Source organism: Hyperolius riggenbachi, chromosome 2 (assembly GCF_040937935.1).
Source record: "Hyperolius riggenbachi isolate aHypRig1 chromosome 2, aHypRig1.pri, whole genome shotgun sequence".
In the NCBI taxonomy this organism is placed as follows: domain Eukaryota; kingdom Metazoa; phylum Chordata; class Amphibia; order Anura; family Hyperoliidae; genus Hyperolius; species Hyperolius riggenbachi.
Genome location: NC_090647.1, coordinates 574,281,390 through 574,295,396, shown reverse-complemented (window position 1 = coordinate 574,295,396; position 14,007 = coordinate 574,281,390). Strand labels below are relative to the sequence as shown.

Here is a 14,007-nt window from a genome sequence, read left to right as displayed (position 1 = left end):
AGGCAATTTTCTGACAGATTTACTGTAAGATCGACTATTTCCAACATGTCTGATCTGATTTCTGATCAAATTTCTGCTCGATTTCCCATAGAAGTGAACGGAAAATCGATTGAAAATCAGATTGAACATGTTGGAAATAGTCAATCTGACAGTAAATCTGTCAGAAAATTGCATCGTATGTACCTAGCAGATACATCGTCTCGTCTCTCCTCATCCCCCTCCTATGCTGTAAGCAGACTTGTACTGGTCCTGCATTCCCCCTCGCACCCCACCTGGCTACTTGTTCATGCCACCAGGCTGGAAAAAAAAATCCTGGGGAGAAAAGAAAATAAATACAATATATATACACAGTGCAGCCCATAATTATCCATACCCCTGGCAAATTGTGACATAAAGTTACTTTTATTCAAACAGCAAGTAATTTTTTTGACAGGAAATGACAGAGGTGTCTCCTCAAAAGATAATAAGATGATGTACAAGAGGCATTACTGTGGGGGAAAAAATTCTCAGCCTTTATTTACATTTGAGCAAAAAGGATCTAGTTCATAATTATTCCTACCTTACACAAACTGTCACAGTCTGTGGGAAAATCCAAAGTTCTATACCATTCCAAATACTCCAACTGTTCTAAAGCATCCTAATTACCCTGATTAACTGGGAACAGCTGGTGCACTGAGGGGGTCAACCCTGATTAACTGGGGTCAACAGGTGCACTGAGCAGCATGAAAGAGTCCTCAGGATTCTGGGTAAATATGCTGCCATGTGCCTCTAGCAAGGGATAAAACAAACACTGGAGAAGACCACTGATGGACAAACCATTTCCCACACTCAGTGCAGTAATAGAGCTTCTCCCAGTGATGAGAGAGGGATAAGCGGAACTGAACAAGCCTGTTATTGGCCGCTGCACTCCCCTCTCCATCCTCCCTACTGCCTGCTATGCTGGGGAGATGGAGAGCAGTATGCTGTGGCCACTTCAGGTTCACTGGAGGCAAAGCTATCACTGACCCTTACTTACCACCAGTGTGAGATCTCTCATGTCTGGCAAGGTGTGATTTCTGTGCAAAACATTTCCCACACTCAGCACATGAATAGGGCTTCTCACCAGTGTGAGATCTCTCATGTTGGACAATCTCCCCTTTAGACCGAAAACCTTTCCCACACTCAGCACATGAATAGGGCTTCTCCCCAGTGTGAGTTCTCTCATGTTGGACAAGCTCCCCTTTAGACCGAAAACATTTCCCACACTCAGCACATGAATAGGGCTTCTCACCAGTGTGAGATCTCTCATGCATGACTAGATGTCTTTTCTGTACAAAACATTTCCCACACTCAGCACATGAATAGGGCTTCTCACCAGTGTGAGATCTCTCATGTCTGGCAAGGTGTGATTTCTGTGCAAAACATTTCCCACACTCAGCACATGAATATGGCTTCTCACCAGTGTGAGATCTCTCATGTATGACAAGCTCCCCTTTAGACCGAAAACCTTTCCCACACTCAGCACATGAATAGGGCTTGTCCCCAGTGTGAGTTCTCTCATGTTGGACAAGCTCCCATTTAGACCGAAAACATTTCCCACACTCAGCACATGAATAGGGCTTCTCACCAGTGTGAGATCTCTCATGCATGACTAGATGTCTTTTCTGTACAAAACATTTCCCACACTCAGCACATGAATAGGGCTTCTCACCAGTGTGAGATCTCTCATGTCTGGCAAGGTGTGATTTCTGTGCAAAACATTTCCCACACTCAGCACATGAATATGGCTTCTCACCAGTGTGAGATCTCTCATGTATGACAAGCTCCCCTTTAGACCGAAAACCTTTCCCACACTCAGCACATGAATAGGGCTTGTCCCCAGTGTGAGTTCTCTCATGTTGGACAAGCTCCCATTTAGACCGAAAACATTTCCCACACTCAGCACATGAATAGGGCTTCTCCCCAGTGTGAGATCTCTCATGCATGACTAGATGTCTTTTCTGTACAAAACATTTCCCACACTCAGCACATGAATAGGGCTTCTCACCAGTGTGACATCTCTCATGTCTGGCAAGGTTTGATTTCTGTGCAAAACATTTCCCACACTCATCACATGAATACGGATTCTCACCAGTGTGAGATCTCTCATGTTGGACAATCTCCCCTTTAGACCGAAACCGTTTCCCACACTCAGCACATGAATAGGGCTTCTCACTAGTGTGACATCTCTCGTGTTGGACAACCTCCCCTTTAGACTGAAAACATTTCCCACACTCAGCACATGAATAGGGCTTCTTACCAGTGTGAGTTCTCTCATGATGTATGACAAGACTTGATTTAAACACAAAGCATTTCCCACACTCAGCACATGAATAGGGCTTCTCACCAGTGTGAGATCTCTCATGTTGGACAAGATATGATTTATATGCAAAATATTTCCCACACTCAGCACATGAATAGGGCTTCTCCCCAGTGTGAGATCTCTCATGTTGTACAAGATATGATTTATCTGCAAAATATTTCCCACACTCAGCACATGAATAGGGCTTCTCACCAGTGTGACATCTCTCATGTCTGGCAAGTTCTGATTTCTGAGCAAAACATTTCCCACACTCAGAACATGAATAGGGCTTCTCACCAGTGTGAGATCTCTCATGTATGACAAGCTGTGATTTACATACAAAACATTTCCCACACATGCAACAGGAATAAGACCCTCCAGCTGGGGGAGAGCTGTGCTGGGTATGAGGCCCCTCAGGGTTAGACAGGTGAGGGGAGTCTGGGGAAATATTTGGGGTCACCAGGATATCTGCAGGAGACTCTTGTCCAGTGACATCATCATCTGTTGTACAGTCTGTGGATACAGAGAGACGAGTCTCTGAGAGGTTCCTGATGCCGGGACTCCGTGCTGCAAATAGAGAAACATCATCACTTCCTGTTAGAGAATTCTGAGGGGAGGAGCAATTATCATTAGGGAGGGTCAGTGAGCTGCTGAGAATTCCAAGTTCATGCAAAGTTTATGCAGATTAGAAATGGACCAGAGACAGCAGCTGCATAACTTTGCATATAATTAGCATACAATTTGCACCATCTCAGAGATATTGGCATGTGACTGGCCACCACTAGTTATCAGCCTGACATAGAAATGCAGAAGGTTGTGCTCACTACAGGCAGCCAGTCACATGACAATAACCTTGCCTTGCATGGATATGTTATGTAGTTAGGAATTCAGCCAATGAAATGCAGATCTCATCAGATCCCTCTCATAAAATAGACGGAGTAGATCTTTAACCACTTAAAGGGGGGTCGGGGGAAAATGAGTTGAACTTACCCGTGGCTTCTAATGGTCCCCCGCAGACATCCTGTGCCCGCGCAGCCACTCACCGATGCTCCGGCCCCGCCTCCGGTTCACTTCTGGAATTTCAGGCTTTAAAGTCTGAAAACCACTGCGCCTGCGTTGCCGTGTCCTCACTCCCGCTGATGGCACCAGGAGCATACTGCGCAGACCAAAGACCATACTGGACTTGTGCAATACACTCCTGGTGACACCAGAGGGAGCGAGGACACGGCGATGCAGGCGCAGTGGTTTTCAGACTTTAAAGTCTGAAATTCCAGAAGTGAACCGGAGGCGGGGCCGGAGCATTGGGGAGTGGCTGCGCGGGCAAAGGATGTCTGCGGGGGACCATCAGAAGCCCCGGGTAACTTCAACTCATTTTCCCCTGACCCCCCTACAGTGTCCCTTTAAGGACTGCAGCCTTAAACCCCCTTAAGGACCAGACACTTTTTTTCCATTCAGACCACTGCAGCTTTAACGGTTTATTGCTCGGTCATACAACCTACCATCTAAATGAATTTTACCTCCTTTTCTTGTCACTAATACAGCTTTCTTTTGGTGCTATTTGACTGCTGCTGCAATGTTTAGTTTTTATTATATTCATCAAAAAAAAAGACATGCATTTTGTCATAAAAATGATTTTTTTTTAACTTTCTGTGGTGACATTTTTCAAATGAAGTAAAATTTCTATACACATTTTTGTCTCCATTTGATGTGCTACATGTCTTTGATCAATAAATAGACACTTATTGGATTTTTTTTTGTTTGGGTAAAAGTTATAGCGTTTACAAACTATGGTGCCAAAAGTGAATTTTCCCATTTTGAAGCATCTCTGACTTTTCTGAGCACCTGTCATGTTTCATGAGGTGCTAAAATTCCAGGATAGTATAAATACCCCCCAAATGACCCCATTTTGGAAAGAAGACATCCCAAAGTATCCACTAAGAGGCATGGTGAGTTCATAGAAGATATTATTTTTTGTCACAAGTTAGAGGAAAATTACACTTTGTGACAAAAAAAAATAAAAAATAAAAAAAAAAGTTTCCATTTCTGCTAATTTGTGACAAAAAAAAATGAAATCTGCCACGGACTCACCATGCCCCTCTCTGAATACTTTGGGGTGTCTACTTTCCAAAATGGGGTCATTTGTGGGGTGTGTTTACTGTCCTGGCATTTTGGGGGGGTGCTAAATTGTAAGCACCCCTGTAAAGCCTAAAGGTGCTCATAGGACTTTGGGCCCCTTAGCGCACCTAGGCTGCAAAAAAGTGTCACACATGTGGTATCGTCGTACTCAGGAGAAGTAGTATAATGTGTTTTGGGGTGTATTTTTACACATACCCATGCTGGGTGGGAGAAATATAAGTCATTTTCCACTAACTTGTGACAAAAAAAAATCGTTTATGAACTCACCATACATCAGAATAAATTGGGGTGTCTTCCTTATAAAACGGGGTCACTTGTGGGGGTTCCTATACTGCCCTGGAATTTTGGGGGCCCTAAACCGTGAGGAGTAGTCTGGAAACCAAATGCCTCAAAATGACCTGTGAAATCCTAAAGGTACTCATAGGACGTTGGGTTCCTTAGCGCACCTAGGCTGCAAAAAAGTGTCACACATGTAGTATCGCCATACTCAGGAGAAATAGTATAATGTGTTTTGGGGTGTATTTTTACACATACCCATGCTAGGTGGGAGAAATATCTCTGTAAATGAGAATTTTTTGATTTTTTTACACAACGTTGTCCATTTACAGAGATATTTCTCCCACTCAGCATGGGTATGTGTAAAAATACACCCCAAAACACATTAAACTACTTCTCCTTAGTACGGCGATACCACATGTGTGACACTTTTTTGCAGTCTAGGTGTGCTAAGAAGCCCAAAGTCCAATGAGTACCTTTAGGATTTCACAGGTCATTTTGAGGCATTTGGTTTCCAGACTACTCCTCACGGTTTAGGGCTCCTAAAATGCCAGGGCAGTATAGGAACCGCACAAGTGACCCCATTTTAGAAAGAAGACACCCCAAGGTATTCCGTTAGGAGTATGGTGAGTTCATAGCAGGTTTTATTTTTTGTTACAAGTTAGCGGAAATTTATTTTTATTGTTTTTTTTCACAAAGTGTCATTTTCCACTAACTTATGACAAAAAATAAAATCTTCTATGAACGGCGAGTTCCTAACGGAATACCTTGGGGTGTCTTATTTCTAAAATCCCTCTCTCTCCTGGTCAACTGTTGCTGTTGCCTGCATGTATTTTAATGTATTTACAATAAAGGTATTTTTTAATTGGATGTGCCCAGCAGCTCCTATCTTTGGATTATCTGGCTCGGTGGAACTGTTTTGGGCTAGGAGCACTCCGGAGAGACCCAGCCAAGTGGTCCTGTGCACCTCTTCTCTCACTTGTGTGTAACGTACACCCCCCACCACTCTGTGACATACTCCCCCCTTCCCACTCTCTGATGTACACCTTGCCACATCTGTGACACACGGCCCCGCCCCCTGTGACATGACCTATATCTCCAGCACATCGCTTGTTGATAAGGACGAGTATAAAGGACTCCAGTCTCCTTACATTCTACATTTATGGTGATCAGTGCCCAATTCTTTCTGGGCTCTGGTGTTACTCTAGGAACTGTCTGCACCGCACAGCTGACATTCTATGGTTGGCATGGTGTGGTATGACTAAGCGTGTTTATCCTTGGAAATTACCATTCTGACCAATCTGTGTACAGTAATCATTATCAGCTTATTACAGGCCGGAAACACTAACTCGCCCCTACTGTGACCAATCTGTGTACAGTAAGGCACAGTGACCATTATCAGCTTATTACAGGCCAGTAACACTAACTCCCCCCTACTGTGACCAATCTGTGTACAGTAATGTACAGTGACCATTATCAGCTTATTACAGGCCAGTAACACTAACTCCCCCCTACTGTGACCAATCTGTATACAGTAATGTACAGTGACCATTATCAGCATATTACAGGCCGGTAACACTAACTCCCCCCTACTGTGACCAATCTGTGTACAGTAGTGTGCAGTGACCATTATCAGCTTATTACAGGCCGGTAACACTAACTCCCCTCTACAGTGACCAATCTGTGTACAGTAATGTACAGTGACCATTATCAGCTTATTACAGGCCAGTAACACTAACTCCCCCATACTGTGACCAATCTGTGTACAGTAATGTACAGTGACCATTATCAGCTTATTACAGGCCAGTAACACTAACTCCTTCCTACTGTGACCAATCTGTGTACAGTAATGTACAGTGACCATTATCAGCTTATTACAGGCCAGTAACACTAACTCCCCCTACTGTGACCAATCTGTGTACAGTAATGTACAGTGACCATAATCAGCTTATTACAGGCAAGTAACACTAACTCCCCCTACTGTGACCAATCTGTGTACAGTAATGTACAGTGACCATTATCGGCTTATTACAGGCCAGTAACACTAACTCCCCCATACTGTGACCAATCTGTGTACAGTAATGTACAGTGACCATTATCAGCTTATTACAGGCCAGTAACACTAACTCCTTCCTACTGTGACCAATCTGTGTACAGTAATGTACAGTGACCATTATCAGCTTATTACAGGCCAGTAACACTAACTCCCCCTACTGTGACCAATCTGTGTACAGTAATGTACAGTGACCATAATCAGCTTATTACAGGCAAGTAACACTAACTCCCCCTACTGTGACCAATCTGTGTACTGTAATGTACAGTGACCATTATCAGCTTATTACAGGCCAGTAACACTAACTCCCCCTACTGTGAACACTCTGTACACAGTAATGTACAGTGACCATTATCAGCTTATTACAGGCCGGTAACACTAACTCCCCCCTACTGTGACCAATCTGTGTACAGTAATGTACAGTGACCATTATAAGCTAATTACAGGCCAGTAACACTAACTCCCCCCTACTGTGACCAATCTGTGTACAGTAATGTACAGTGACCATTATCAGCTTATTACAGGCCGGTAACACTAACTCCCCCCTACTGTGACCAATCTGTGTACAGTAATGTACAGTGACCAATATCAGCTTATTACAGGCCGGAAACACTAAATCACCCCTACTGTGACCAATCTGTGTACAGTAATGTACAGTGACCATTATCAGCTTATTACAGGCCAGTAACACTAATCCCCCTACTGTGACCAATCTGGGTACAGTAATGTACAGTGACCATTATCAGCTTATTACAGGCCAGTAACACTAACTTCTCCTAATGTGACCAATCTGGGTACAGTAATGTACAGTGACCATTATCAGCTTATTACAGGCCGGTAACACTAACTCCCCCTACTGTGACCAATCTGTGTACAGTAATGTACAGTGACCATTATCAGCTTATTACAGGCTGGTAACACTAACTCCCCTCTACTGTGACCAATCTGTGTACAGTAATGTACAGTGACCATTATCACCTTATTACAGGCCGGTAACACTAACTCCCCCTACTGTGACCAATCTGTATACAGTAATGTACAGTGATCATTATCAGCTTATTACAGGCTGGTAACACTAACTCCCCTCTACTGTGACCAATCTGTGTACAGTAATGTACAGTGACCATTATCATCTTATTACAGGCCGGTAACACTAACTCCCCCCTACTGTGACCAATCTGTGTACAGTAATGTACAGTGACCATTATCAGCTTATTACAGGCCAGTAACACTAACTCCCCCCTACTGTGACCAATCTGTGTACAGTAATGTACAGTGACCATTATCAGCTTATTACAGGCCGGTAACACTAACTCCCCCCTACTGTGACCAATCTGTGTACAGTAACGTACAGTGAACATTATCAGCTTATTACAGGCCGGTAACACTAACTTCCCCCTACTGTGACCAATCTGTGTACAGTAACGTACAGTGACCATTATCAGCTTATTACAGGCCAGTAACACTAACTCCCCCCTACTGTGACCAATCTGTGTACAGTAATGTACAGTGACCATTATCAGCTTATTACAGGCCAGTAACACTAACTCCTTCCTACTGTGACCACTCTGTGTACAGTAATGTACAGTGACCATTATCAGCTTATTACAGGCCAGTAACACTAACTCCTCCTACTGTGACCAATCTGTGTACAGTAATGTACAGTGACCATAATCAGCTTATTACAGGCCAGTAACACTAACTCCCCCTACTGTGACCAATCTGTGTACAGTAATGTACAGTGACCATTATCAGCTTATTACAGGACAGTAACACTAACCCCCCCCCCCCCCCCCCCCCGCCTACTGTGACCAATCTGTGTACAGTAATGTACAGTGACCATTATCAGCTTATTACAGGCCAGTAACACTAACTGCCCCCTACTGTGACCAATCTGTGTACAGTAATGTACAGTGACCATTATCAGCTTATTACAGGCCAGTAACACTAACTCCTTCCTACTGTGACCAATCTGTGTACAGTAATGTACAGTGACCATTATCAACTTATTACAGGCCAGTAACACTAACTCCCCCTACTGTGACCAATCTGTGTACAGTAATGTACAGTGACCATAATCAGCTTATTACAGGCCAGTAACACTAACTCCCCCTACTGTGACCAATCTGTGTACAGTAATGTACAGTGACCATAATCAGCTTATTACAGGCCAGTAACACTAACTCCCCCTACTGTGACCAATCTGTGTACAGTAATGTACAGTGACCATTATCAGCTTATTACAGGCCGGTAACACTAACTCCCCCCTACTGTGACCAATCTGTGTACAGTAATGTACAGTGACCATTATCAGCTTATTACAGGTTGGTAACACTAACTCCCCCCTACTGTGACCAATCTGTGTACAGTAATGTACAGTGACCATTATAAGCTAATTACAGGCCAGTAACACTAACTCCCCCCTACTGTGACCAATCTGTGTACAGTAATGTACAGTGACCATTATCAGCTTATTACAGGCCGGTAACACTAACTCCCCCCTACTGTGACCAATCTGTGTACAGTAATGTACAGTGACCATTATCAGCTTATTACAGGCCAGTAACACTAACTCCCCCTACTGTGACCAATCTGGGTACAGTAATGTACAGTGACCATTATCAGCTTATTACAGGCCAGTAACACTAACTTCCCCTAATGTGACCAATCTGGGTACAGTAATGTACAGTGACCATTATCAGCTTATTACAGGCCGGTAACACTAACTCCCCCTACTGTGACCAATCTGTGTACAGTAATGTACAGTGACCATTATCAGCTTATTACAGGCTGGTAACACTAACTCCCCTCTACTGTGACCAATCTGTGTACAGTAATGTACAGTGACCATTATCATCTTATTACAGGCCGGTAACACTAACTCCCCCCTACTGTGACCAATCTGTGTACAGTAATGTACAGTGACCATTATCAGTTTATTACAGGCCAGTAACACTAACTCCTCCCTACTGTGACCAATCTGTGTACAGTAGTGTGCAGTGACCATTATCAGCTTATTACAGGCCAGTAACACTAACTCCCCCCTACTGTGACCACTCTGTGTACAGTAATGTACAGTGACCATTATCAGCTTATTACAGGCCGGTAACACTAACTCCCCCCTACTGTGACCAATCTGTGTACAGTAATGTACAGTGACCATTATCAGCTTATTACAGGCCGGTAACACTAACTCCCCCTACTGTGACCAATCTGTGTACAGTAATGTACAGTGACCATTATCAGCTTATTACAGGCCAGTAACACTAACTCCCCCTACTGTGACCAATCTGTACACAGTAATGTACAGTGACCATTATCAGCTTATTACAGGCCGGAAACACTAACTCCCCCCTACTGTGACCAATCTGTGTACAGTAATGTACAGTGACCATTATCAGCTTATTACAGGCCAGTAACACTAACTCCCCCTACTGAGACCAATCTGTGTACAGTAATGTACAGTGACCATTATCAGCTTATTACAGGCCGGAAACACTAACCCCCCCCTACTGAGACCAATCTGTGTATAGTAATGTACAGTGACCATTATCAGCTTATTACAGGCCAGTAACACTAAGTCACCCTCTTCTGTGACCAATCTGTGTACAGTAATGTACAGTGACCATAATCAGCTTATTACAGGCCAGTAACACTAACTCCCCCTACTGTGACCAATCTGTGTACAGTAATGTACAGTGACCATTATCAGCTTATTACAGGCCAGTAACACTAACTCCCCCTACTGTGACCAATCTGTACACAGTAATGTACAGTGACCATTATCAGCTTATTACAGGCCGGAAACACTAACTCCCCCCTACTGTGACCAATCTGTGTACAGTAATGTACAGTGACCATTATCAGCTTATTACAGGCCAGTAACACTAACTCCCCCTACTGAGACCAATCTGTGTACAGTAATGTACAGTGACCATTATCAGCTTATTACAGGCCGGAAACACTAACCCCCCCCTACTGAGACCAATCTGTGTATAGTAATGTACAGTGACCATTATCAGCTTATTACAGGCCAGTAACACTAAGTCACCCTCTTCTGTGACCAATCTGTGTACAGTAATGTACAGTGACCATTATCAGCTTATTATAGGCCGGTAACACTAACTCCCCCTACTGTGACCAGTCTGTGTACAGTAATGTATAGTGACCATTATCAGCTTATTACAGGCCAGTGACACTAACTACCCCCCTACTGTGACCAATCTGTGTACAGTAATGTACAGAGTAGTGATAAGTAGTGATAATGTTATGGCAAAATAAATGGGAGGAGCACTGAAAGGTGAAAATGGCTCTTGGCGTTAAGAGTAAAATGGCCTGTGGTGGGGAGTGGCTAAGATGACAAAAATCTAATAAGTCTACAGAGCATAACCCCGAATCAGGCCAGTCTGTGAGCAGCAATACAGCTACACCAGCAATAACCATCCACATTATCCTATATTACTGCTGATTACTCACCTGTTCTGCCCTCTGTAACATTGTCCTCCTCTTTACTTGTCCTCATCAGGTCACCCTCCTCCATAGACTGCTGATCACTCCTCACATATGTCTCCTCTTCTTCCTCTTTACTTGTCCTCATCATGTCTCCCTCCTCCATAGACTGCTGATCACTCCTTACATATGTCTCTTCTTCTTCCTCTTTACTTGTCCTCATCATGTCTCCCTCCTCCATAGACTGCTGATCACTCCTCACATACGTCTCTTCTTCTTCCTCTTTACTTGTCCTCATCATGTCTCCCTCCTCCATAGACTGCCGATCACTCCTCACATATGTCTCTTCTTCTTCCTCTTTACTTGTCCTCATCATGTCTCCCTCCTCCATAGACTGCTGATCACTCCTCACATACGTCTCTTCTTCTTCCTCTTTACTTGTCCTCATCATGCCTCCCTCCTCCATAGACTGCTGATCACTCCTCACATACATATCTTCTTCTTCCTCTTTACTTGTCCTCATCATGCCTCCCTCCTCCATAGACTGCTGATCACTCCTCACATGTGTCTCCTCTTCTTCCTCTTTACTTGTCCTCATCATGCCTCCCTCCTCCATAGACTGCTGATCACCCCTCACATATGTCTCTTCTTCTTCCTCTTTACTTGTCCTCATCATGTCTCCCTCCTCCATAGACTGCTGATCACTCCTCACATGTGTCTCTTCTTCTTCCTCTTTACTTGTCCTCATCATGCCTCCCTCCTCCATAGACTGCTGATCACTCCTCACATATGTCTCTTCTTCCTCTTTACTTGTCCTTATCATGTCACCCTCCTCCATAGACTGCTGATCACTCCTCACATACGTCTCTTCTTCTTCCTCTTTACTTGTCCTCATCATGTCTCCCTCCTCTATAGACTGCTGATCACTCCTCACATACGTCTCTTCTTCCTCTTTACTTGTCCTCATCATGTCTCCCTCCTCCATAGACTGCTGATCACTCCTCTCATTTGTCTCTTCTTCCTCTTTACTTGTCCTCATCATGTCTCCCCCCTCCATAGACTGCTGGTCACTCCTCACATATGTCTCTTCTTCTTCCTCTTTATAGGTCCTCATCATGTCTCCCTCCTCCCTAGACTGCTGATCACTCCTCACATACGTCTCTTCTTCTTCCTCTTTATATGTCCTCATCATGTCACCCTCCTCCATAGACTGCTGATCACTCCTCACATACATCTCTTCTTCTACCTCTTTACTTGTCCTCATCATGTCTCCCTCCTCCATAGACTGCTGATCACTCCTCACATACGTCTCTTCTTCCTCTTTACTTGTCCTCATCATGTCACCCTCCTCCATAGTCTGCTGGTCACTCCTCACATATGTCTCTTCTTCTTCCTCTTTACTTGTCCTCATCATGCCTCCCTCCCCCATAGACTGCTGATCACTCCCCACATACGTCTCTTCTTCTACCTCTTTACTTGTCCTCATCATGTCTCCCTCCTCCATAGACTGCTGATCACTCCTCACATACGTCTCTTCTTCTTCCTCTTTACATGTCCTCATCATGCCTCCCTCCTCCATAGACTGCTGATCACTCCTCACATATGTCTCTTCTTCTTCCTCTTTACTTGTCCTCATCATGTCTCCCTCCTCCATAGACTGCTGATCACTCCTCACATACGTCTCTTCTTCTTCCTCTTTACTTGTCCTGATCATGTCACCCTCCTCCATAGACTGCTGATCACTCCTCACATACGTCTCTTCTTCTTCCTCTTTACTTGTCCTCATCATGTCTCCCTCCTCCATAGACTGCTGATCACTCCTCACATACGTCTCTTCTTCTTCCTCTTTACTTGTCCTCATCATGTCTCCCTCCTCCATAGACTGCTGATCACTCCTCACATATGTCTCTTCTTCTTCCTCTTTATAGGTCCTCATCATGTCACCCTCCTCCATAGACTGCTGATCACTCCTCACATATGTCTCTTCTTCTTCCTCTTTACTTGTCCTCATCATGTCTCCCTCCTCCATAGACTGCTGATCACTCCTCACATACGTCTCTTCTTCTTCCTCTTTACTTGTCCTCATCATGTCTCCCTCCTCCATAGACTGCTGATCACTCCTCACATATGTCTCTTCTTCTTCCTCTTTATAGGTCCTCATCATGTCTCCCTCCTCCATAGACTGCTGATCACTCCTCACATATGTCTCTTCTTCTTCCTCTTTACTTGTCCTCATCATGCCTCCCTCCTCCATAGACTGCTGATCACTCCTCACATATGTCTCTTCTTCTTCCTCTTTACTTGTCCTCATCATGTCTCCCTCCTCCATAGACTGCTGATCACTCCTCACATACGTCTCTTCTTCTTCCTCTTTACTTGTCCTCATCATGTCTCCCTCCTCCATAGACTGCTGATCACTCCTCACATATGTCTCTTCTTCTTCCTCTTTATAGGTCCTCATCATGTCACCCTCCTCCATAGACTGCTGATCACTCCTCACATATGTCTCTTCTTCTTCCTCTTTACTTGTCCTCATCATGTCTCCCTCCTCCATAGACTGCTGATCACTCCTCACATACGTCTCTTCTTCTTCCTCTTTACTTGTCCTCATCATGTCTCCCTCCTCCATAGACTGCTGATCACTCCTCACATATGTCTCTTCTTCTTCCTCTTTACTTGTCCTCATCGTGTCTCCCTCCTCCATAGTCTGCTGATCACTCCTCACATATGTCTCTTCTTCTTCCTCTTTACATGTCCTCATCATGTCACCCTC

At 44.2% G+C, this 14,007-nt stretch overlaps 1 protein-coding gene across 1 annotated transcript; it reads right to left on the bottom strand.

The window, feature by feature from the left end:
• Positions 1-489: 489 nt before the first annotated feature.
• LOC137545211 (zinc finger protein 268-like) lies at positions 490-11,506 on the bottom strand. Its single transcript, XM_068266336.1, has 2 exons — positions 11,262-11,506; positions 490-2,887 (listed from the first exon to the last, which is right to left on the bottom strand). The coding sequence occupies exons 1-2, from the start codon at positions 11,473-11,475 to the stop codon at positions 1,008-1,010; spliced, it is 2,094 nt and encodes a 697-aa protein (XP_068122437.1). The 5' UTR covers positions 11,476-11,506; the 3' UTR covers positions 490-1,007.
• Between the last annotated feature and the right edge of the window lie 2,501 nt (positions 11,507-14,007).